General features: G+C 42.0%; 1 protein-coding gene across 1 annotated transcript in view; it reads left to right on the plus strand.

Annotated features, from left to right (window-relative positions):
* Positions 1-22622, plus strand: part of ERGIC1 (endoplasmic reticulum-golgi intermediate compartment 1) — a 137207-nt gene that overhangs the window by 35459 nt on the left and 79126 nt on the right. The window contains exon 2 of the mRNA XM_063447364.1: positions 15183-15244. Coding sequence (XP_063303434.1) covers positions 15183-15244 — 62 coding nt within the window. The remainder of the gene's footprint in view (positions 1-15182; positions 15245-22622) is intronic.

Raw genomic sequence — 22622 nt, forward strand, 5'->3', positions numbered from 1 at the left:
ATGCATATGTAATTTCATTCTAACTGTATTTTGTTATTAATATATATATATCGGTAACAAAATACACTTAGAATGACATTCTATATATATCTATATATATATATATATATATATATATATATAAAATACAAATAACCGCAAATATATATATATAGATAAATACATATAATTACATAAAAGATTACATTAGTATACACGTAAAATTTAAATACCTATAAATGCATATATATTAAAATTCTACATGTATATTTAAATAATCTTTTAACGTAATTATGTGATTTGATTAATTAAAATTTGATTGACATGCCTGACAACACAGGGAGAAAGTGCAGAGAATTTAATTCGCAAGCACTATATTTGACCCTGTAACTCTTCAAGACACCATAAAACCTGTACAAAGGGGGTACTGTTTTACTCGGGAGACTTCGCTGAACTCAAATATTCGTGTTTCAAACTGGTAAATTGTATTACAACGATGATATTTTAAGTAAAAGTGACTTTTTTTGCATTTTTTACAAGCGAACTGCACTTTTATGGTCTATATTATTGTTGTAATATGTTTTACTGTTTTAAAACACTAATATTTGTGTTTAGTGAAGTCTCCCGAGAATAACAGTACCCCCCATGTACAGGTTTTATGGTGTTTTGGAAAGTTAGAGAGTCACATATAAGGCTTGCATTTCATTTTTTTCACATTGAAATTTGCCAGATTGGTTATGTTGCCTTTGAGAGCGTATGGTAGCCCAGGAATGAGAATTACCCCCATGATGGCATACCATTTGCAAAAGTAGACAACCCGAGGTATTGCAAGTGGGGTATGTCCAGTCTTTCTTAGTAGCCACTTAGTCACAAACACTGGCCAAATATTCGTTTTTTGCTTTTTTCACACAAAAACAAATATGAACGCTAACTTTGGCCAGTGTTTGTGACTAAGTGGCTACTAAAAAAGACTAAACATACCCCACTTTCAATACCTTGGCTTGTCTACTTTTTCAAATGGTATGCCATTATGGGGGTAATTCTCATTCCTGGGCTACCACACCGTCTCAAAGGTAACATTACCAATCTGGCAAATTTCAATTTGAAAATGTAATGTTCTATATTTGACCCTGTAACTTTCCAAAACAACATAAAACCTGTTAATGGGGGGTACTGTTGTACTCGTGAGACATCGCTGATTACAAATATGTGCATTTTTTTTGCAGTAAAACCGGTAAAAACAGTATTATGACATTCACAGTTAAAATGTCAGACGGAAATGCAAATTTAAAAAAAAATCTTATTTTCTCACTTTTTTTTTACTTTTATTCATAATAAATGATGTTCCATATATGAATAGTTAATGATAGATTAAAGCCCTGTTTCTCCTGAACAAAATTATATATAATAAGTGTGGGTGCATATAATTTGAAAGAGGGGAACTACGGATGAACAGACATATAGCGCAAATTCCAGTTTTTGTTTACGTTTTGTTTTGATCAGAACGTGCACTATTGACTCCGTCCTGAAGGGGTTAAGGGGTATTTGTTTAGTGTGGTTTTTTTTTTTTATATTAATACATTAATATTCTTTCTTTGCTGCTGAGGAATAAAGAAAGAGATAAAGCCTAATATTAGTCTCCGTGTCCTGTAATAAAATCCGACTGTGCGCCTCTCAAGAACAATAACGACAATAACAGGAATACATGTAAAAGCTTTCACTCATTTTATAAAAATCTTCTTTTACTAAAAATAAATGTTCTTTAAAGACGAGCGCTGATTAATTCAGCAGTTCAGCAGTAGATCTTTAAACGATAGGAAATAACATTGGTCACTGTGGAAAGAAAAGTTACTTTTAACTCGTCAAATGTGTGACTTATTTTATACTTCCTTTTATTTATTTATTTTTTATTTTGTGTTTGGTGGAAATTGCTTATCTCCCTCAATCTAACATTGATACAGTTGTGGGCTGGAGGTTTGAGTTTTGCTTTATTAATCAGTATGTTTATTTCTAGTCTCTCCCACAAGATCATTTTATTACTTGGCACTACCTACATCTTGTTCTACATATTACTTTCTAAGTCTACAGGGGAGTTCTTACCCACACACATACAGACACCAGCTGTCTTGCATGTCCTCTTAGAGTGTATTTGAACGAATGTATGCATGTACGTGTACTACCAAATATATATATTTAAATTTATATATATATATATATATATATATATATTAAAGTGCATACACAGAAAAGTGTCACTTTGCCCCACAGAACATGCCACAGTCAGTTTTCCCATTAAACATATGCCAGGTGCCCATTAATAAATATCATAGTAAGTTTGCCCATTAATAAATATTAGTCATAGTCTCCCAGGAACAAATGTACAAAATCCTCTTTAGGTGGCATACCACCCCAGTGCAGTTATCTAGGATGAACATACGACCCACCGATGATTGTTGGAGAGGGTGTGGGATGAGGGGAACGTACCCTCACATGTGGTGGTTCTGCTCTACCCTGTCACAGTTCTGGGGGGATATCCGATCGTTACTTAGGGATGTCTTTCAAAGACCGTTCGAGCTGGGCCCCTGGCTTTTGCTGCTATCCAAACCCCTGGATGACATGACCCACAGAGAGCAAAAATTGTGCAATAGAATAACTCTGGCAGCAAGACGTGCTCTTGCGGCACATTGGCTGCAGCCTTCCCCACCACAGATAGGACAGGTTAGAGCAAAGGTGGAAGAAAAAACCCAATGGACCAACTAACAGCAACTGTACACAACACCCTCCCTTCATTCTATAAAGTATGGGAACCATGGCATGAGTATATAGACAAATTAGACATGGATATATGAGAGAGCCTCTTGGGAGTCATGTGAGGGGCCCCGCGATCTCTTACAGGTACACCATATCTGGGGACATATACACAGGTGGTGCCATCGGATCTGGGAGCTCAGGATAAAGGAGGGGTGTGGGGGAGGTTTGAGCTGGGAGGGGGTGGTAGTTCGGCCCCTGATCCAGTAAACAGAATCCCGAACCCAACCCCCAGTGAGGAGATAAAGAGGGGAAGGGAAGCTCTCTTGAGGTAATATGTACTCCCAGGTATCCTGAACGGTCACCCTAACTATGGCAGATGGCTCTCGCATAGGGAACATCCACTGGTATTCCTTCATTCCTCAATCCTTTCCTTCCCCTTCCCCTTCTTGTTCTACCTAAATGTTTGCACTTTCGTTTCTTGGTTGGGCCAGTACCTGTAGTTCCACCCGCTACGACCCACGGCAGGGAACGTCTCTACCTATTAGTAATATTCATAAATATCTATATATTTATTAAAAACCTTGTCGTCAGATATGCAACTGTTACCATCGCTAATCAGAGACGTTGAGGTGATGCCGCGGTTATCAATGGACTAATATGCATCACATTTTGTTGGACAGTCGGATGGAATGGCCTTGTATGTTATGTACCTTTTGTCTTGAATTGTATGTGACGGCAACTTAAAATTAAGAATAAAAAAAAATTTAGTCAGTGTACCCCTTAATAAATATTACAGTCAGAATAAATATTATTCAGCGGGTCCCTTAAACATGTGCAACAGCTAAGTGTTCAAAGTGCTAAAACAGGATTAGACAGGGGTGACAGTGTGTGGTGGGTGACAGCACTACCAGCGTCCCCACAATATAATGTTTTCTTTTTCCCTGCAGTAATCTATTCCCTAGTGGTCGAGTGGTCTCCCTCCCTGGTGTTCTGATGGTTTTTGACATCTTGTCTGCAGATCTACCAGGTGCAGAGTTGAAGATCATGTGGTTGTTGTCTAGCAAGCTCCTGCACTGGAAGTGTCAGAGAGTTGCCATGGTAGCCAGAATCAACGCTTTGATTTTCCACTATTTTAGCATTATATATTCTGTATCTTTTTCCTATTTTTAGGTTCGGTTTATGGTTGGTGTAAATGTTAAAGGGGCACTATAGTCACCAGAACAACTACAGCTTATTGTATTTGTTCTGGTAAGTATAGTCAATCCCTGCAGGCTTTTTGCAGTAAACACTGTCTTTTCAGAGAAAAAGCAGCGTTTACATTACAGCCTAGGGATAACTTCACTGGCTGCTAAAAGTGCTTCCTGGAGGCAGTGCTGCACAGTGAGTAGTACTGCCATTCAGTGTCTCCACCCTCTGCATGGAGACACTGAACTTTCCTCATAGAGTTGCATTGATTCAATGTATCTCTATAAGGAGATGCTGATTGTCCAGGGCTGTGTTTGGCGTGTGTTGGCTCTGCCTCCTTAACAGTCTCTACCAATCCAATGCTTTTCCTATGGGAAAGCATTGTGATTGGCTAAGATAACCACCTCTGATGTCATCCAAGGAGGCAGATCAAGGGCAGAGCTAGCACCAGCAGACTGGAATAAAGGTAAGATTTTACAATGTTTAGGGAGGTAAGGGGGGGGGGGGGCAGGGAGGAAAATGGTGGTGTTAACACTATAGTATGAGGAATACATGTTTGTGTTTCTGACCCTATAGTGTTCCTTAAAGTTACTTATTGCTTCATGTCCGAATTTTGAATTATCGTTCACTTGCATTTTGCATGCCACTGAACACCTCTTTCTGTATAGAATATCACACCCACCGCTCATGAGTGAATGCTGTGGGGGTGGATGCTGTATCGGGTGGTTAAAAAGTTGCCAACTTAATAATTATCCGAATCTGTCAGTGACGAGAACGAAAAACCAGTGTTTATGAACCTACTTATTCTCAAAATTGTGCTGTACTACGCCGCCATTTGTAGTTATTGTTCAGCACCATCTGCAAAGCTTACTGCTGAAAACCTTCTGTAGTTTGAAATTCAGATTCAAAATGTGCTTTGTGGAGCAAAAGATCACATAATGCTTCAGACTATATTTATGTTCTTTCTTCCTAAAATAAATAGTGATTTTGTCACATAGTTAATTGGTAAAAGGACTGTCGGTTTATTACCATAGGGAGGAACTGCTCAGGGATTTGTGTTACTCTGGTCAGCATATCTACACAGCCTTAAAATAGTGTCAGGAAACTTGAGCCCTCGTTTATTGGCAGCGGAAGCAAAAACTTTTCCATCCTTTCCTGGCGGCAGTATTGGGACCGTGCCTGTAACATTACGAAATGGCGGGATTTAGTTTCCTCCCTTTTATAAACATCAAACCCCTGCCTTCGACACTGAGTGACGTGTGGCATTTAAAGGTTAGAACAGGTGTCAGAACTGCAGCGCTTGAATAAACAAACAATTGTTTACTGTAACAAGATCAATCTGTTGCTTTGCTCACAATAATTAAACTATGTCTCTTGGGTTACAGCTATTTAACTAGCTTTGTGCTGAGAAGGGATCATACAGCACCCTGCTGTTTAATATATTGCAAGCATCACTGTAAAAAGAGTTAAGGTAAATATGTGAGGGGTTTATTTACACAACCAGGAATTGTAGAGCACTCACAAGGGCTTAGACCAAAATAGCCGAATTGCAAACATTCTCCAACTTGCCTATTTCCCAGCTTGGCTATTTTTTTTTTTTTTATTCTTTATTTTTATTGTGCACAAGTTAACAAATCGTCCTGCACTGTCACAAAAACAGATGCAAGAACATGCATAATTCACAATGAAACATGTCATATGAAGGTTTATACATTTAAAGCGATTGCTGAGTTTCATTTCGTTTAGTCGGCACGTTTTTGTATTAAGGTTAATGTACGTTTGAGACAGTCGCGCATATTGTGATTGAAGTAGTTTGGGCTTAGGTCAGTCATGCATATCCTGTATGTTTTGCTACATGGCAAGCAAATGATATGTGAAGCTCAGATATGTACGGTTATGTGTGTGCTTAGATATAGTATGTGGCTTGAGTATATAACAGGTGAGATAAGCACGGATAGTGCCAGGCAAGCGGGCTTGTTGTCAGTAAATTAGCAGGTGACAGGCAATCTGAGAGCTTTGCTGATGCTTGTGTTAAGGCCTTATACAATTGTTGGAAGGCTATTATGAGAGTGCTAGACAAAACGTAAATAAAGAGCATGGCTAAGTAACATAAATAAAGAAAAATGAAATGACCAAGCAGTGGATATTACGTTAGAGTTCCATGTTGTTAGTAAGTCCCGGTTTAGCAGGCTGCAGTATGGTTTCGTTTGAGTCCATTGTATCAGAGGCTCCAGGCCTGGACCTCTACGTTTCCCGGCATGTGGTTTCTCTTTCAACCTATACCCTTCGTAGGGAAGGGTGACCGGGATGCTTGGAAGTCCTGCCAGGGCATGGCAAGATGCGCTTTGTAGGTTCCGGTGGCTGTCTCCTCCACCTGCCGCTGTGGGAGCCTGCATTGACATTGCAGGTAAACAGTATCTCTGGCTGTGACTTTGGGGCTCTCCATGTCAGTGATTGGGCTCGGTGCTGTGAGGGGAGCTTGCCTGCCTTTAGTTGCATTGCGGTTCTCGATTTCAGGCAGGATCTGGCGAATGCCAGCTGGCCCCCTCGCATCGCTGTGCGGCGCGGTCTTGTCTGGTTGTGTGTATGCGGGAAATGTCTCCGCTGTCGGTGCCATCTTTTAGTTCCTGTCGGGCGGGAGTCATCGCGGCTGTGACAGGTATGTGCAGGTTTTGTGCTGGGTGGGTGTACCGGTGCTTTGGGCTGCCATTCTCTCTTTGCCAGCTTCGCCCAGAATTTGTCGAATATGGCTTCCAGCTTTGTTAGAGTATGGTAGTTTTGGCCACACGTGGCGTCCACCATTATGTAGGCCTGTGTAGCCAAGGGTTGCCTGTAAGGCTCCGTTGCCTGTGCGTGTCGTAGCCCTGTTGCCTGGATGGGGTAGACCGGGATCACCCCCGCCGGTCCTGGGGGGGGGGGGGGGAGCGGGTATGCTGTGGCTCGGCACCTCCGGTGTGGGGACGAGGAGAGCGGCCGTCTCCCCAAAGCTCCGTCCACCGCAGGCCGCGGCCTGCCACCTTGTATTCACGGGTGTAGGATACGCTCAAGCCCAGTATCGGGAGATTCACCAGGTTGGGTAGCATACCCCGGTATCATTTGAGGCATTATATCTGCAAGCATATCCCTATAAACCGCTTTTGTAGCGGGAGCTCCTCCACCATGCGGCTGTTCAGTTAGCTGGTCAGGCCCCGCCCCCCAGCTTGGCTATTTTTGATCTAAAAATTGCAATTAATTTGACATTTCTCACAATCAGGATTGACACTATTGTTTTACATTCAACTGAGGCAGGGGCGTACCTAGAGCATATGGCACCCGGGGCGGGTCCTAGTTTTGGCACCCCCCCCCCCCCCCCCCCAGGACATTGAGCAGTGCTTCCATGTTTCAATGTAAGCATGCTTTTGAATGGAGTAAGTGTGAGTGAATGAATGGGTGTGTTTGTATGTAGTGTTGGCATTTTAATGCAGGCATGCTTTTGTGTGTAGTGTTGGCGAGATGCAGTGGTGTGGTTATATATAATGGTGATGTTTTAATACAGAGGTGTGTTTGTATGTAGTGTTTGCACTGGAATGCAGGGATGTGTTTGTGTGTAGTGTTGGCAAGATGCTGAGATGTGGGATTGCCATATTTAAGGACACCAAATAAGGGAGCTATCTGCTAAACAGCACCCTAATTTGGTATCTTTACATATGGAATCTCACGTAAGGGCACCAATTAGGGAATTCTCTACTACAACAGCTAAAAGATCAAAATTTAAAAAGCCTTTTTCTTAATTTTAATCTTTAGGTTGTTTAGTAGATAACTCACTTATTTGTTATCCTTATGTGGGATTGACATATTTAAGGACACCAAATTAGGGAGCTATCTACTAAACATATACACAACCACAGATATACAAACACATTTAGTTATTAAGAGGTCCAACCAACCTCCCTACCTTACTCTGGGAGTGACAAGCGGTTGCTGCTGGGCTGGGATCTCTGTGCTCTTCCTTCACAGCTCACTTGCACGACCAGTAGTGATGCCGATGCCAGGATGACGTCATACCCCGGCTGCCGGCTTACTGCAGGGCGTACACAATCTCCTATATGGTCCATAAAAATGTTTAATCTCACTGCCTTCCAGTATATATCTGTCCTATCTGTCTGGGGGAATGTGACAACGTGGATGTATATGTAAGTGGGTGAGTATTACTATCAGGAGAAAGGTATATGGCAGGGTGGGACAGTGTGGTGGATACTATGTCAGTGTGTGCCATTGCACACAGTGGATTGAAGGAGGTGACTGCAGGTGAGGTGGTGAGTATATGGTGTTTTATGTCACGGGTGGGAACAATGGGATTGGGTGTTATATGGAAGAGAGGATATTATGTCAAGGCAGGGCCAGGGTGTATGGCAGGGTGTGTATTATGATACGGTGGAGGTATATAGCAGGGAGGGGATTGTGGCAGTGTGGGTATTATATGACCTGTTAAAGGGGTATATGCCAGGGTGGGAATTATGACCAGGTAGTGGGTTTATAGCAGGGGGGGTATTATGACAAGGCAGGGGTGTATATGGCAGAGAGGGCAGGGGTGTTGAAAGAGGGTGTGACAGAGTGACTGAGGGAGGGGGTGACAGGGTGACTGAGGGAGGGGGTGACAGGGTGACTGAGGGAGGGGGTGACGGACAGATTGACTGAGGGGGGGTGACTGGTGGCAGAGTGAGGGGGTGACTGGTGGCAGAGTGGGGGGGTAACAGAGTGACTGAGGGAAGGGTTGACTGGTGACTGAGGGAGGGGTTGACTGGTGACTGAGGGAGGGGGTGACAGGGTGACTGAGGGAGGGGGTGACAGGGGGAGGGGGTGACAGGGTGACTGAGGGAGGGGGTGACAGGAGGGGTGACTGGGGGGGTGACTGGTGACAGAGTGACAGGGTGACTGAGGGAGGGGGTGACTGGTGACAGGGTGACTGGGGAGGGGGTGACTGGTGACAGAGTGACTGAGGGGGGTGACAGGGTGACTGAGTGGCTATGGGGGGATGACAGGGTGACTGAGGGGGGTGACAGGGTGACTGGTGACAGGGTGACTGAGGGGGGTGACGGGGTGACTGGTGACAGGGTGACTGAGGGGGGTGACGGGGTGACAGGGTGAGGGGGTGACTGAGGGGGGTGACAGGGTGAGGGGGTGACGGGGGGTGACAGGTGACTGAGGGAGGGGGAGACAGGGTGACTGAGGGAGGGGGTGACTGGTGACAGGGTGACTGGGGAGGGGGTGACTGAGTGGCTGAGGGGGGATGACAGGGTGACTGGGGGGGTGACAGGGTGACTGAGGGGGGCTGACAGGGTGACTGAGGAGGAGTGACAGGGTGACTGAGGGGGGTGACTGGTGACAGGGTGACTGAGGGGGGGTGACAGGGTGACTGAGGGGGGGTGACAGGGTGACTGAGGGAGGGGGTGACAGGGTGAGGGGGTGACAGGGGAAGGGGGGACACTTGACAGGGTGACTGAGGGAGGGGGTGAGTGGGTGACAGGGGAAGGGGGGACACTTGACAGGGTGACTGAGGGAGGGGGTGACAGGGTGAGGGGGGGGGGTGACAGGGTGACTGAGGGAGGGGGTGAGGGTGAATTTACAATAATATTTTCTTACCATGATTCAATGGTTGACTCTCTCCATCCCAGGCAGTGCAGGAGGTGCAGGCAGAGTGGCCGCAGGGGAGAAGCCTGGCAGAATGCACGCTCTGCGCCCCCTGCTGGCACACTCCATAACAACCTCCCTGGTGCCTAGTGATGACTCAGAACACAGGCTGGGAATCCCCTCCCTGTGCTCTGACTCACTCACTGAGCGCCTGAGCCGCAAGGGAGAGGACGACCAGCAGGAGGTACAGAGTGTGGCACCCCCCCTACTGGATGGCACCCGGGGCGGACCACCCCCCCTTAGTATGCCACTGAACTGAGGCTTGCTGTCTCTCCCATTTCTGACCAGTTGGCTGGCTTTGCCAAGGAAATTTGTATTTTTATTTCTTGTTTTGTTTTTATGTGTAATTGCTTTTGCTATATATGATCGCCACTGCCTGTTTTTTTTTTTTTTTTTTTTAAAAACCTTAGACAACACTGGCATGTAGGGACCATCTGCTCTAAATTCCTGAAGTGGATTGTGAGGAGTAAAAGCAGAGGAATGTGGTTTTTGTTTGTTTGTTTGTTTTTTTGAGCATGTAATGTCAAGGAAGACCAGTGCCTATTTCAAAATTATCACACATGTATAGTGACATACTTTGATTTCAGTTGGCCAGCTAAGCAGTGTAGCAAACACTTGCCGTGCCCTAATTCTTATCTGATACTGTTTTTTTTTATTTGTGAGACAGTACCAGTATAAATCATTCTCTAATTCCTATCAGAGGGGTCCCCAAAAATGGACTGGGCAAGTTACTATTTCAGCACATTACTGCCACAAATCTCTGCCAGGCTGACGTGTCCCCCTTTTTTTTTTTTAACTAATGCAAGACCACATCACCAGTCATGCATGCAACCGTCACTGACCTGATCCCTCTCTGGCCCCCACACACAATCTGATTTCACACCTTCCATTATTTATTTTATATACTGATACGGCTACAAGCTTCAGGATTAGTGCCCATTGAGTCATCATCACATGCTGCCATGTACGGGGAATAGATGCACAGTATAATATGCCAGTCACGATGAAGGAGAACATTATTTGACAGTAGGACCTGTGACTCTGGAAACTAGCCAATATCTTTCCCTAATTAAAAGGAAACCCACATTTAGTTTAGAGGCTGAGCCACCATTTTGCAGTAATCTATTTTGCTTGAGTAGAGGCTTCTGAATTGTTCAAAAACATAGCAATCTGGCTTTGTTTTACATTTGTTTTACATTTCTCTTATATTGCTCTTATCTGGGTGCTTTAGAAAGACCGTGAATTTATGATTTTATTCAAGATTTGCCTTCGTTCAAATCATAAACACTGCTTCAGTTGAACAGATCATCTAATTTTGAGGCTCCATGTCTCCTACAAAGTTATGTTCAGGGACAAGTTTTCTCCAACAAGCCCTGGGCCTACAGAGGAGCAGCAGGATGCTAATAATATAGGCTTTTAACAGCAAACTGGACAGGGCCCCTGCATAACCTGTGAGGATTCCACTTTCGCAGGATCCACTGAGAGTGAGGATAGTGTAGCCCTCTCCCATTAAAACTCGGCCTGCTACCACCTGTCACCGCTTTCTTAAACTAGACCAGTGGTTCCCAAACTTTTTAGATTCAAGACGCCCTTAATAATTCAATATTTTTCTCAGGTGCCCCAAGTCAAGAAAATGTCTAGGTTGTATACATGTACCACGCCATGGCATATATTGGGCCCCTGTTCGGCAGAAATGTTTCCCTGTCAGGGGCGGATCCAGAACCTAATATTGGGAGGGGCCCCAGTATATTATTTAAAGAAACAATCCAGTCACAATTTCCACTACAGAACTTTGTAGTGGTTATGGTGCCAGGAGTGCCATGGTGCCCTCCCAGGGTAAGTAGTCAAACTGTTTGACAACTTACCTGAGGTCTGCTGGGATAAGTTTAGTACTGTGTGTGTGTGTGTGTGTGTGTGAGGGGAGGCAGTGTGTGTGTAATGGGGGGGGGGGGGGGGATATTGTGGGGGTAGGAGGGTAGATTAACAAATATAAACTTTTTCTTTTTAATTAAATCATTTTAAAATAAATTTTAAAACATAATTTACATATCCCTCCTCCTTTCTTACCTTTTCCTGGGAGGGGGGACAGTACTAATCTCTCGTGGTCCGGTGGAGAGGCCCCGGTGGTCCCAGTGGTGAGAGTGACCTCTAGCAGCTCCTGAAGCTTGCTCCCTGCTTGCGAGAGGAGAACCTGGCGGAGCTGCCGGTCCTCTCACAGGGAGGCATGGTTCCCAGTGGTATGATTATAGCACCGGGGAAACATTTTGCGACACTCCTCTGTGCCCGTCGCGGCGCCCCCTGCACTAGACGATAAGGAAGCCACCATCCTGAACCCAAAAGCTATGGAAACAGAAGGGTGACTAAAAAGATAAATTTTGAGTGTGTCTATCATTTGTATGTGTATATACCAATATGCCGTTTAATGCCAACTGCAACTTCACAAACCTAAAACATGCCTACATTCAATCACATACTGCACACAAATATACCCGTCAAGGATGGGCAAATGACAGATACCCATTGGCTTGGCAGTCGACAATCTACTTCATTGGGGCAAAAACATTTCTTGCAAACGGCCCTCTCAAGTATTTTATCCAATGACCTGCACCGTTCCTGAACTTTTGAATTGGTCTCTGAACAATTTTCCAGTGACTTTTTTTTGTTTGTGAGAGTGGCAATAATTGGGAGAGGGAAACCTGCCTGTTTCCCTCTCCCTGCTTGCGTTGCAGTGGGCCATCAAGAAGCCACTGTCTGTGGGTGCTTTATAATGCTCCTCAGACATGAGCTGATGCCACTTATTTCTTCTGTAGGCATGATTCTATGAAACTCTTTCCACTTCCAGTCCGAATGGTCCTGCTATGCCGTGTGCCCTCATATAGACACAGCGGTCATCTTGCTGCAAGAAAAAAAGAACTTGGGTGTGTTTATCTAAGTGTAAGTTTTTTGGGGGTTGTTTTTTTTTTATTCAAAGTTTATTAAGTTGATAAGTTCATACAATGAAAAGAATGCAATCTAACTGAGAATGCATAGTTATCAGAAAGCAATATAACCAAAGGGTGATACATGAAAAGAGATTACATAATCATCGAAGAGAGACATCCATATGGAGTATACTACACTTTTGTATAACCGCAATGTCTAACAGAGTAACACTAGGCTTGTTGTTGCCAAACATACAAGACAATGGTAAAATAGTCAGGTTAGTATGTCAAGGTGAGGTCTGGATACCCAAGGGGCATACAGGGTGGATGTGGTATTGCACAGCTTAAGGCCGGCATTTATGCCAGTAGTGCGCTGCACCCATGGGACGGTGTGAGGTTGCGTAATGAGACCTATCTAAGTGTAAGTTTGTGAGTGCATGTGTGTACATGGAGAGCGGGAATGCATAAACCGCAAAAGCACTAAATGATTAGATTATAATGACAGATGGTCCACACTTAGGGTCACCTGATTGGCATGTCTGATCAGGGCCTTGAACTGAAGCCCTTTAACATTGCAATCAGCCCCTAGTCGGTGTCCCATTGGACCCCATGAAAGCCACCCTCCTGCACTCAATAGATATTTTAGTCACTCTCCTTTTTAAATATGTAAATTATGACCTTTGTGTGTGTGTGTGCGTGTGTGTATTTGTGTGTCATTGTATATGTATCAGTATGTGTGTGTATATGTGCATACCTCCTAGCATTAAAATGCCTAAACTATACTCAAATAAACCCCAGTATTGAAACCTGGACAATACACAACCTGCAAACAAACAAACACCACCACTACATAAAGAACACAGCCAACTCCAACATTACATACAAACATACCCCTGAATTCAAATGCCAACATTACATACAAACCTATCCCTGTGTTCAAATGCAAACCATACACACAAATACACTGCTGCATTCATACACATACTCCATACAAAAATATGCCTAAACGCTTGGAACCACAAGCACTTCAGCAAGCCAAATTGGTTTTGGTGCTTAGTGATCCTTTGAGTCAGTCATAGTCGTTTGTTCAAACCATATCAAAATACAACGTAAAACAGACTCTCATTTTGTAATGTGAAACATCCAAGAAATACTTTCTGGCAATATTCAAGCGGTAGAACGTTCTATGGCATTTACAAACAGAGGTTTGTTCTTGCACACCTACAGGGGGAAAAAAACACCTAAATGAAATCCTGAGCCAAACGGAACTTGTAATCATTGACCATTAATTTATGTTAGGATGAGTCTAGACTGATGCAGATACGCAAGGAAGCAAAGAAAAAGCACAATCCATAGCTAGAGCTGGTAGAATGGAAAAGTTATCTGACTGTAGATAACCTCAAGCACGGACATTTGTCTTTTTATAAGGATATTGGGATACAGTAATCATGTTTGTTTGAGTTTCATGAGAAAAATTTGTAGCAATATGAGAAATGAATAATCTGCAGGGGGAAACTCTGATTGAAAAATCACGTAATCCTGCTTAATAAAGAAGTCTGTTTGAGTTTCATGTTGGAATGTCACAATCTCAGTCACTCTAGCAATGCCAACAATCGGGGCTTTGTGTTTTTTTTTTTTTTTTTTAGTTTAGTTTTTTAATAAGCAGGTTTATTTAAGGTGATCAATTCAAACACTGTTCTAAAAACTAGGCTTAGCAAATTCTTTAAAATCTCCCCGGTATTGGAAGGATTGGAAGGAACAAAGTTTTAATGTAAATTTCCTGAGAACCCAAGCTAGCTTTTGGGCTATATGAAAATCAACCACTTCTATGCGAGAGTGTTTATTCAGTAATGGATTATTTAAAGCAGTTTAACCTCATACCCCACTCGTTGCATGCCCTAGATTAAGCTACTTTTAACAAGATCCAATTGTACTTTGTTCTTCATTTGTGAAACACATGAGCTTAACCTAGGCTAAACTGCTTTCGCACTGGTATGTCAAAACCTTTTTGTTAAAGTCTTCTCAGGCCTGTGCCAAGTCAGTGAGCCATCCGCTCATTTGGCTCATAGCCTATGCAGTCAGATTTCTGGATCATTAATACACTTTACGTGGACGGAGTTGGCTAGCGTGTTGTTTTTGGAAATGAAAGTGGAAAAAGAAAGGAGCTTTTTAAAAAAATATATTTCTTATTTGACTTAACAGGGCCACACGGTCTTGGAAGCTAATAACATAGACACAGTGATAAATAGATTTATATATTGCTTATGACCTATTCAGTCTGAGCCTCCCACTACCGGATGGCACTTGATCTGATTTGACATTTGATATATCCCATTTCCAAGTATGGTCTGAGAAGTCTGTCCCTAGCTGCCCTATAGCACCTTAACAGGCAACTACACTCTGTCAAAAGAAGTACCTTATGTAATAATGTCTAATATAACAGTCAGGTTCCGCTGTTGCAAGTTGTTGTTTTTTTTTTTTCTGTACTTGAGTGCTTGTTTTTATCAATTTTTTTTTATCACATCTATTTGTTGCACTACAATATATGCAAGGTGATGTCGCAGCTTCTCAAAAGTTTATGAAACTCTATTCTGAATACAACACATAGTTTCAAAACGTTTCTTCAGCACAAAGAAGGCACTGTCCTAATGTGATATTTTTTTATTCTTTCTATAGGTTTGACATCTACCGGAAGGTGCCTAAGGATTTAACACAACCAACATACACTGGCGCTATAAGTAAGTTTGTGTGCTCTGGTATCTCTTCACAACTTTGCTTCTGGCTTACTAGAGAAAAACAACAAAGCCTTTTGGTTCTCCCTGTTTAGACATTAACAAAAATCCTCATTGTTTAAGTACCCACAAGTGTGTGTGTGTGTGTGTGTGTGTGTGTGTGCACACTTACTGCAGTTTGGGAAGCAGCAGAGGTAGCACAGGTTCACAGCACTTCCAGATCCCATGATGCACACACCACTCCACTATTTTCCAGTGATGCTCACAATTGGACATTCATTTCTCAGTGCTGCTTTTCCCTCACAGAACCTGCACCCAACGTTTAGTAAATCTCCTCACAATACAAACATGGCACTGTACTTAAGGAGTAGTCACTAGCACAGGACTTAGCAGAGCTATCACTTGCCATTTGTAAACAGCATCAGCACAGTGATTGTGTGTTGTAGAGAGGGTTAATGAAAGGTACTACTGTTGCAAAAACCGTTAAAGGACATTCCAATCACCATAATCCTTGCAGCGTGCTGCTGTGGTTGTGGTGACAGGAGTGCCCTAGTATCCCTCAATAAAAGTAGTCAACGCGAACACTTTCAGCCAATGAGCTGGCTTAGCTCAAGAGCTAACATAATCTGCTACCATGCTGTCCAGAGCAGAAGAGAAAAGGCAAGGAGTAGTGCCCAGCCAGCAGAGCCCGGTTAAGATGTCAAACCATTCTAAAACGGTTTGGCTGTTTTACATCACAACCCCAAAGATTTGAATCCAGCCTTTTAGCTCTGCCCTTGTCCCCTTCTGCTTCTGAGATTCTTGAAAGAAAAGGCCTCGGACAGGGGGCCTGCTGACTAACTGAAAGCGTCAACTGATGCTCTAAGCCAATCAGCCGCATGTGTATGTTTGCATTAAGTCTTTCCCATGGATCAACGCTCTGAGTGTCTCGAGGAACGAATAGAGCAGCTGGTCAACCTAGAGGCTACAGGCTCAACAAGAGGAACAAGAAGCAAGTTGTGACCTGTAATGAATGGAAGCCACTTTAAATTATTAGGCCTCATCCTCTTTCCACTATCTAAACCTTCTCTTTGATCTTATCTCTAGTGCGGTAATTAGGAGTGTATTCAAGTGTGCAACACTTTTCCCAATAAGCCTAAATTAATATAACTTAAACTAAACATTATAACACACCTCAAATGCTTGGAAGACTCCATAAAAATACAATTAAAAAAAATATTTTTTTTTAATTGGAATGTTGTCCCAGTGCCTTCCACACCCTTTTCACGTTAAATTCACCTTCATTCTTTTGCTGGGAGAGTCTCTTGAGTAGATTGTTCCCCTTCCCGTGAAATCATTACAGGATACTTGTGTTCAATCAGATACTTTCTGTAGAGAAGCATTGGGTCACATGGCTTATGCAAAGCAATCCGCCAACAATGCTTCTCAAAGAAATGAAATCAGTTCATAACAAGTGAGGCATGAAAAGCTCCTAGTTTCATTACTGAATGGATTTACCTGTGGCTTCCTCTTTCAATAATCCGAGAAGTGGAAGGACAGGGGTAGAGCAAAATGCCGCTGGCATCAAAACTTTAAGGTTAAACAGATTGTGAATGGTTTAACTACCTAAAGGACCTCCGGGCACCATATCAACTTGATTACAAGGAATATTGTTGTGCCCATAGTGTTCCTTTTTAAGTTTCCCAAAGCAATACACAGTTATTTCCTTAAATGGGAATATGAGTTAGAAAATCCATGTAAGATTCATCAGACATAACTGGGCCCATGTCATGCAGAAACTTTGAATTCTGACTCATCTGTTCATAGAACATTGTTCCAGAGCACCTTAGGATCACCCAGATGCTTTTTGGCAGACTCAAAACACGCATTCATGTTTATCCTAACAAGTAATGGTTTTTGCTTTGCTACCGTATTGTTTGCCTCACATTATCTCCACATATTAGATTTTATTTATTTATTTTGGGATGAACCATAGCTGATGCACAAGAGCCCCACGGATTGTAGGACATTGGTTTCTGATACTATGAATGATTTTGCACCTTCACCACTCCTGTAATAATTTCACAACTGTTACAAGATTTGTTTAACTTTCCCAGCAGGGTTTTTTTCTTTGCAGATAGGTTAGCCAATATTAATTTCAAATACCTCTGCAAATGGTTAAATGAGCACTATAGGGTCAGGAACACAAACATGTATTCCTGACCCTATAGGGTTAAAACCACCATCAAGCCACCCTGGTCCCCTCATGCCTCCCTAAATATATAAATCTTACTTGTATTCAAGTCTGGAGCTGTTGGGTCTGTCCCTGTTTCATTTAGACCTGCCCACTGCCTGTTGACATCAGCAGAAGTGGTAGCCTGATCCAATCACAGTGCTTCCCCATAGGATTGGCTGAGACTGACAAGGAGGCAGATCAGGGGCAGAGCTAGCACAATTTAAACACAGCCCTGGCCAATCAGCATCTCCTCATAGAGATTAATTGAATCATTGCATCTGTATGAGGAAAGTTCAGTGTTTGGATGCATTTTAGGCAACCATGACCCAGGAAGGATCTCTAACAGACATCTGAGGAGTGGCCAGTGAAGTTATCACTAGGCTGTAATGTAAACACTGTATTTCCTCTGAAAAGACAGTGTTTACAGCAAAAAAGCCTGAAGGTAATGATTCTACTCACCAGAACTAATTCAATAAGCTGTAGTTGTTCTGGTGACTATAGTGTCCCTTTAAGAATGATGCGACAAATCTTGCTCAAATCAAATGTTTTTTTTCCCCAAGGTGTTCAAACCGTAGAAAAGTATTTTATTGGCTGAGAACAAGTTTGACTAGACAATTGGGCAATAACTCCCTCAATCCCCCACATTATTGCCTTTTCATACAAATGTGTCATTACTACCCACAAAATGATGGTAAATGTGAAACTGTGCTGAAAATTAAACCTGCACAACCTATATGTCCTCACAGATACTTACAAATATTTGAAAACCGAAAAAAAAAAAAAAAAGACTGACATGCTTTAAGAGTTTGTCGCTTGCCCCACTCTGGCTTATTTTCTGAAAGTGCTGAATTCAAGAAAAATTTATAAATCCATTCAGTAATGAAACTAGGAGCTTTTCATGCCTCACTTGTTATGAACTGATTTCATTTCTTTGAGAAGCATTGTTGGCGGATTGCTGTGCATAAGCCATGTGACCCAATGCTTCTCTACAGAAAGTATCGGATTGAACACAAGTATCCTGTAATGATTTCACGGGAAGGGGAACGATCTACTCAAGAGACTCTCCCAGCAAAAGAATGAAGGTGAATTTAACGTGAAAAGGGTGTGGGGGGCACTGGGACAACATTCCAGTTAAAAAAATATATATTTTTTAAATTGTATTTTTATGGAGTCTTCCAAGCATTTGAGGTGTGTTATAATGTTTAGTTTAAGTTATATTAATTTAGGCTTATTGGGAAAAGTGTTACACTCCTCTAATTACAGCACTATAGATAAGATCAAAGAGAAGGTTTAGATAGTGGAAAGAGGATGAGGCCTAATAATTTAAAGTGGCTTCCATTCATTACAGGTCACAACTTGCTTCTTGTTCCTCTTGTTGAGCCTGTAGCCTCTAGGTTGACCAGCTGCTCTATTCGTTCCTCGAGACACTCAGAGCGTTGATCCATGGGAAAGACTTAATGCAAACATACACAGCTCGACTGGTTTGTGTTGTGCAAATAGCACACGAATAAAAGCTTTTCCTGCTAATGGAAGCAAGTGAATGCCCTGCTTTCTTTAGAAATTGGCACATTCCCATAGGCAACAGACTGCATTCTGAGGAGAGGGAGGATGTAGTGTAATTTATCTTGTTCTAAGGCTCAAGGCTTTTCAGATGTATAGATTGACTTTGAGCGGATTGTTTAGAAAGCAACTGTGAATAAGGAATGGTATTTGTCACCTCTCCTATAAACCATCATTCATAACCTACAGTTATCAGAAGTGAATATTCAAAAGTGAATTTCCCACTTTACAATTAAAAAATAAATAAAAATGTAATGCAGGTTTCACAATTCATAGAGATATTTTAGATTCGACTACTCCATAGTGAAATTAACCTTACCCAAACACAAAAACTTTTATTATTTTGTTTGTTTATTTTTTTTATAATCTTGCTTTATTTCTACACTATTTAACCTCTTAAGTACCGATGACTGTCTATGTCATCATAGCCATATGTTCTATAAGGTTCATACTGCACAATGCTTTTGTCTCTGTGTTTATACATTTTATATGTTTGTGTTGAGGTCAGTTAAAGGCAAATACATGGTATGTGTATTGTTCTTTTGGTTATTTTTTTGTTGGGGAGGGGGAGGGTGGGGGGGGGGGGGGGAAGAGAGACTATGGTGAGGCCCAATAGAAAGCAGTTGCTGTTAGGGGATTCCATCATAAGAGGTGTGGAGATGGACAATGGTGGTCTTGTGAGGTGTCTTACCGGAGCTACTGCTCACAGAGACAGGAGACATATCTGTAATATTGTTAAGCGAGCAAAGCAGGAAGGCGAATTGGATGTACTTGTCCATCTAGCGACAAATGACTTGGCTTGCAATGAGGTTTCAGAGGTTAAGGAAGTTTTTTTGTGTTTTTGCCAATGACATACGGCAGGTTGCTTCCACACTGTCATTCTCTGAAGTTCTGCCCGTGCATAACACTCAGAACGACAGGCGGATGCATATTAGGGACTTTAACTTGTGGCTTGGTGAATGGTGTCGGGAGCAAGGATTTGGCTTTATTTCTCATGGTAGCTCTGTTTGGAATGGAAATAAACTGTACAAAAAAGATGGTTTGCATCTTTCTCAAAAGGGAACAAATGTTCTCAGTGAGCACTTCAGGATGTATTTAAACTAGGAGGTGGGGGGGGGGGGCAAAAGGGTGATAAAACATCAATCCAATTGCCCCCCAAAACAAGGACAGAAGGTGCCTGTAGCAAGTGTGTTAAAAAATTATAAGCTTAGAGTCATGTCTACAAATGCTCGCAGTTTAGGGAATAAGATCCATGAACTTGTGGCAATAATGGCAACTGATAGTGTAGATTTAGTCGCTGTTACTGAGACATGGTATAATGAGAAAAATGACTGGGACATAGCAATACCAGGGTACTCTTTATATAGAAAAGAAAGGGGGAGGGGTAGCCCTGTATGTGAGGGATAGCATAAAATCTAGCCTAATAAAAGTTAGTGAGGCGAACATAGAGTCCGTTTGGGTTACGTTAGAATTTGGTAATCACACAGTAATTCGTGTAGGTGTGATTTATAGGCCCCCAGGACAAATTGAAGAGTTAGATAATCTACTAGTTGAGGAAATAGCTAAAATGACATTGAAGGGGGAAGTTATCATCATGGGTGACTTTAATCTTCCTGATGTGAATTGGAAAACAAAAATAGCTGCTTGTGCCAGGAGCACACATATTCTAAACTCCTTACTGGGATTGTCTCTAAAACAAGTCGTTGAGGAGCCAACTCGTAAAGAGGCCATACTAGATTTAGTGTTAACAAATGGAGATTTGGTATCCGATATTACTGTAGGTGAAAGTTTAGGATCCAGTGATCATCAGTCAGTGTGGTTTAAGAAAAGTGACTGAGTCACACCACACAAAAACAAAAGTTTTAGACTTTAGAAAAACAGACTTTTCTAAAATTAGAATATGTGTAAAGGAGTCATTACCAGACTGGAGCAATTTAAATGGAGTCCAAGAGAAATGGGATTATTTAAAAGTTGCACTACTGAAGACAACAGAAAATTGCATTAGGCTTGTCAGTAAAAGCAAAAAATTCAAGAAACCACTGTGGTACTCCGCAGGTGTGGCCAAAATAGTAAAAAACTAAAAGTTAGCATTTAGTAAGTATAAAAAAAAACCAGAGTGAGGAAGACAGAAGGATCTATAAGCTTAGGCAGAAAGAGGCTAAGCAAGGTATAAGAGCATCCAAATCACACACAGAAGAGAAAATAGCAGTCAGTAAAAAAGGGGGACAAAAGTTTTTTAGATGCATAAATGAGAAAAGAAAAGTAAAACAAGGATTAGTTAGATTAAAAACAAAAGAAGGAAGGTATGTAGAAGAGGATAAAGGTCTAGCTGACTGCCTTAATTAATATTTTTGATTGGTATTTACAGATGAAAATTAAGGAAAGGGACCTCAGTTAAGAAAAAGGATAAATAAGTCATTTATTACACGTGAGTTTACAGAGGAAGATGTTCTATTTCAACTCTCAAAAGTAAAGACAAATAAGTCAATGGGACCTGATGGAATACACCCAAAGCTATTAAAATAGCTTAGTGGTGTACTAGCAAAACCATTAACAGATTTATTTAACCAATCATTGATAACAGGAGTAGTCCCAGAAGATTGGAAGTTGGCGAATGTTGTGCCCATTCACAAGAAAGGTAATAGGGAGGAGTCGGGCAACTATAGGCCAGTAAGCCTTACTTCAGTAGTGGGGAAAGTGATGGAAACCATGTTAAAGGATAGGATTGTTGAACATCTAAAAACACATGGATTTCAAGATCAGAGACAACATGGATTTACTTCAGGGAGATCATGCCAAACTAACCTTATTGATTTTTTTGATTGGGTAACTAAAATTATAGATCAGGGTGGTGCAGTAGACATTGCTTACCTAGATTTCAGTAAAGCTTTTGACACTGTTGCACATAGAAGGCTTATCAATAAACTGCAATATTTAAGTTTGGATTCCAATATTTTTAAATGGGTAAGGCAGTGGCTGAGTGACAGGCAACAGAGGGTTATAGTCAATGGAGTATATTCGAAGCTTGGGCTTGTCACCAGTGGGGTGCCTCAGGGATCTGTACTTGGACCCATTCTCTTTAATATTTTTATTAGTGATATTGCAGAAGGTCTTGATGGTAAGGTATGTCTTTTTGCTGATGATACTAAGATATGTAACAGGGTTGATGTTCCAGGAGGGATAAGCCAAATGGCTAATGATTTAGGTAAACTAGAAAAATGGTCAGAGTTGTGGCAACTGACATTTAATGTGGATAAGTGCAAGATAATGCATCTTGGACGTAAAAACCCAAGGGCAGAGTACAGAATATTTGATAGAGTCCTAACATCAACATCTGAGGAAAGGGATTTAGGGGTGATTATTTCTGATGACTTAAAGGTAGGCAGACAATGTAATAGAGCAGCAGGAAATGCTAGCAAAATGCTTGGTTGTATAGGGAGAGGCATTAGCAGTAGAAAGAGGGAAGTGCTCATGCCATTGTACAGAACACCGGTGAGACCTCACTTGGAGTATTGTACGCAGTACTGGAGACCATATCTTCAGTAGGATATTGATACCTTAGAGAGAGTTCAAAGAAGGGCTACAAAACTGGTTCATGGATTGCAGGAT

Source organism: Pelobates fuscus, chromosome 3 (assembly GCF_036172605.1).
Source record: "Pelobates fuscus isolate aPelFus1 chromosome 3, aPelFus1.pri, whole genome shotgun sequence".
In the NCBI taxonomy this organism is placed as follows: Eukaryota; Metazoa; Chordata; class Amphibia; order Anura; family Pelobatidae; genus Pelobates; species Pelobates fuscus.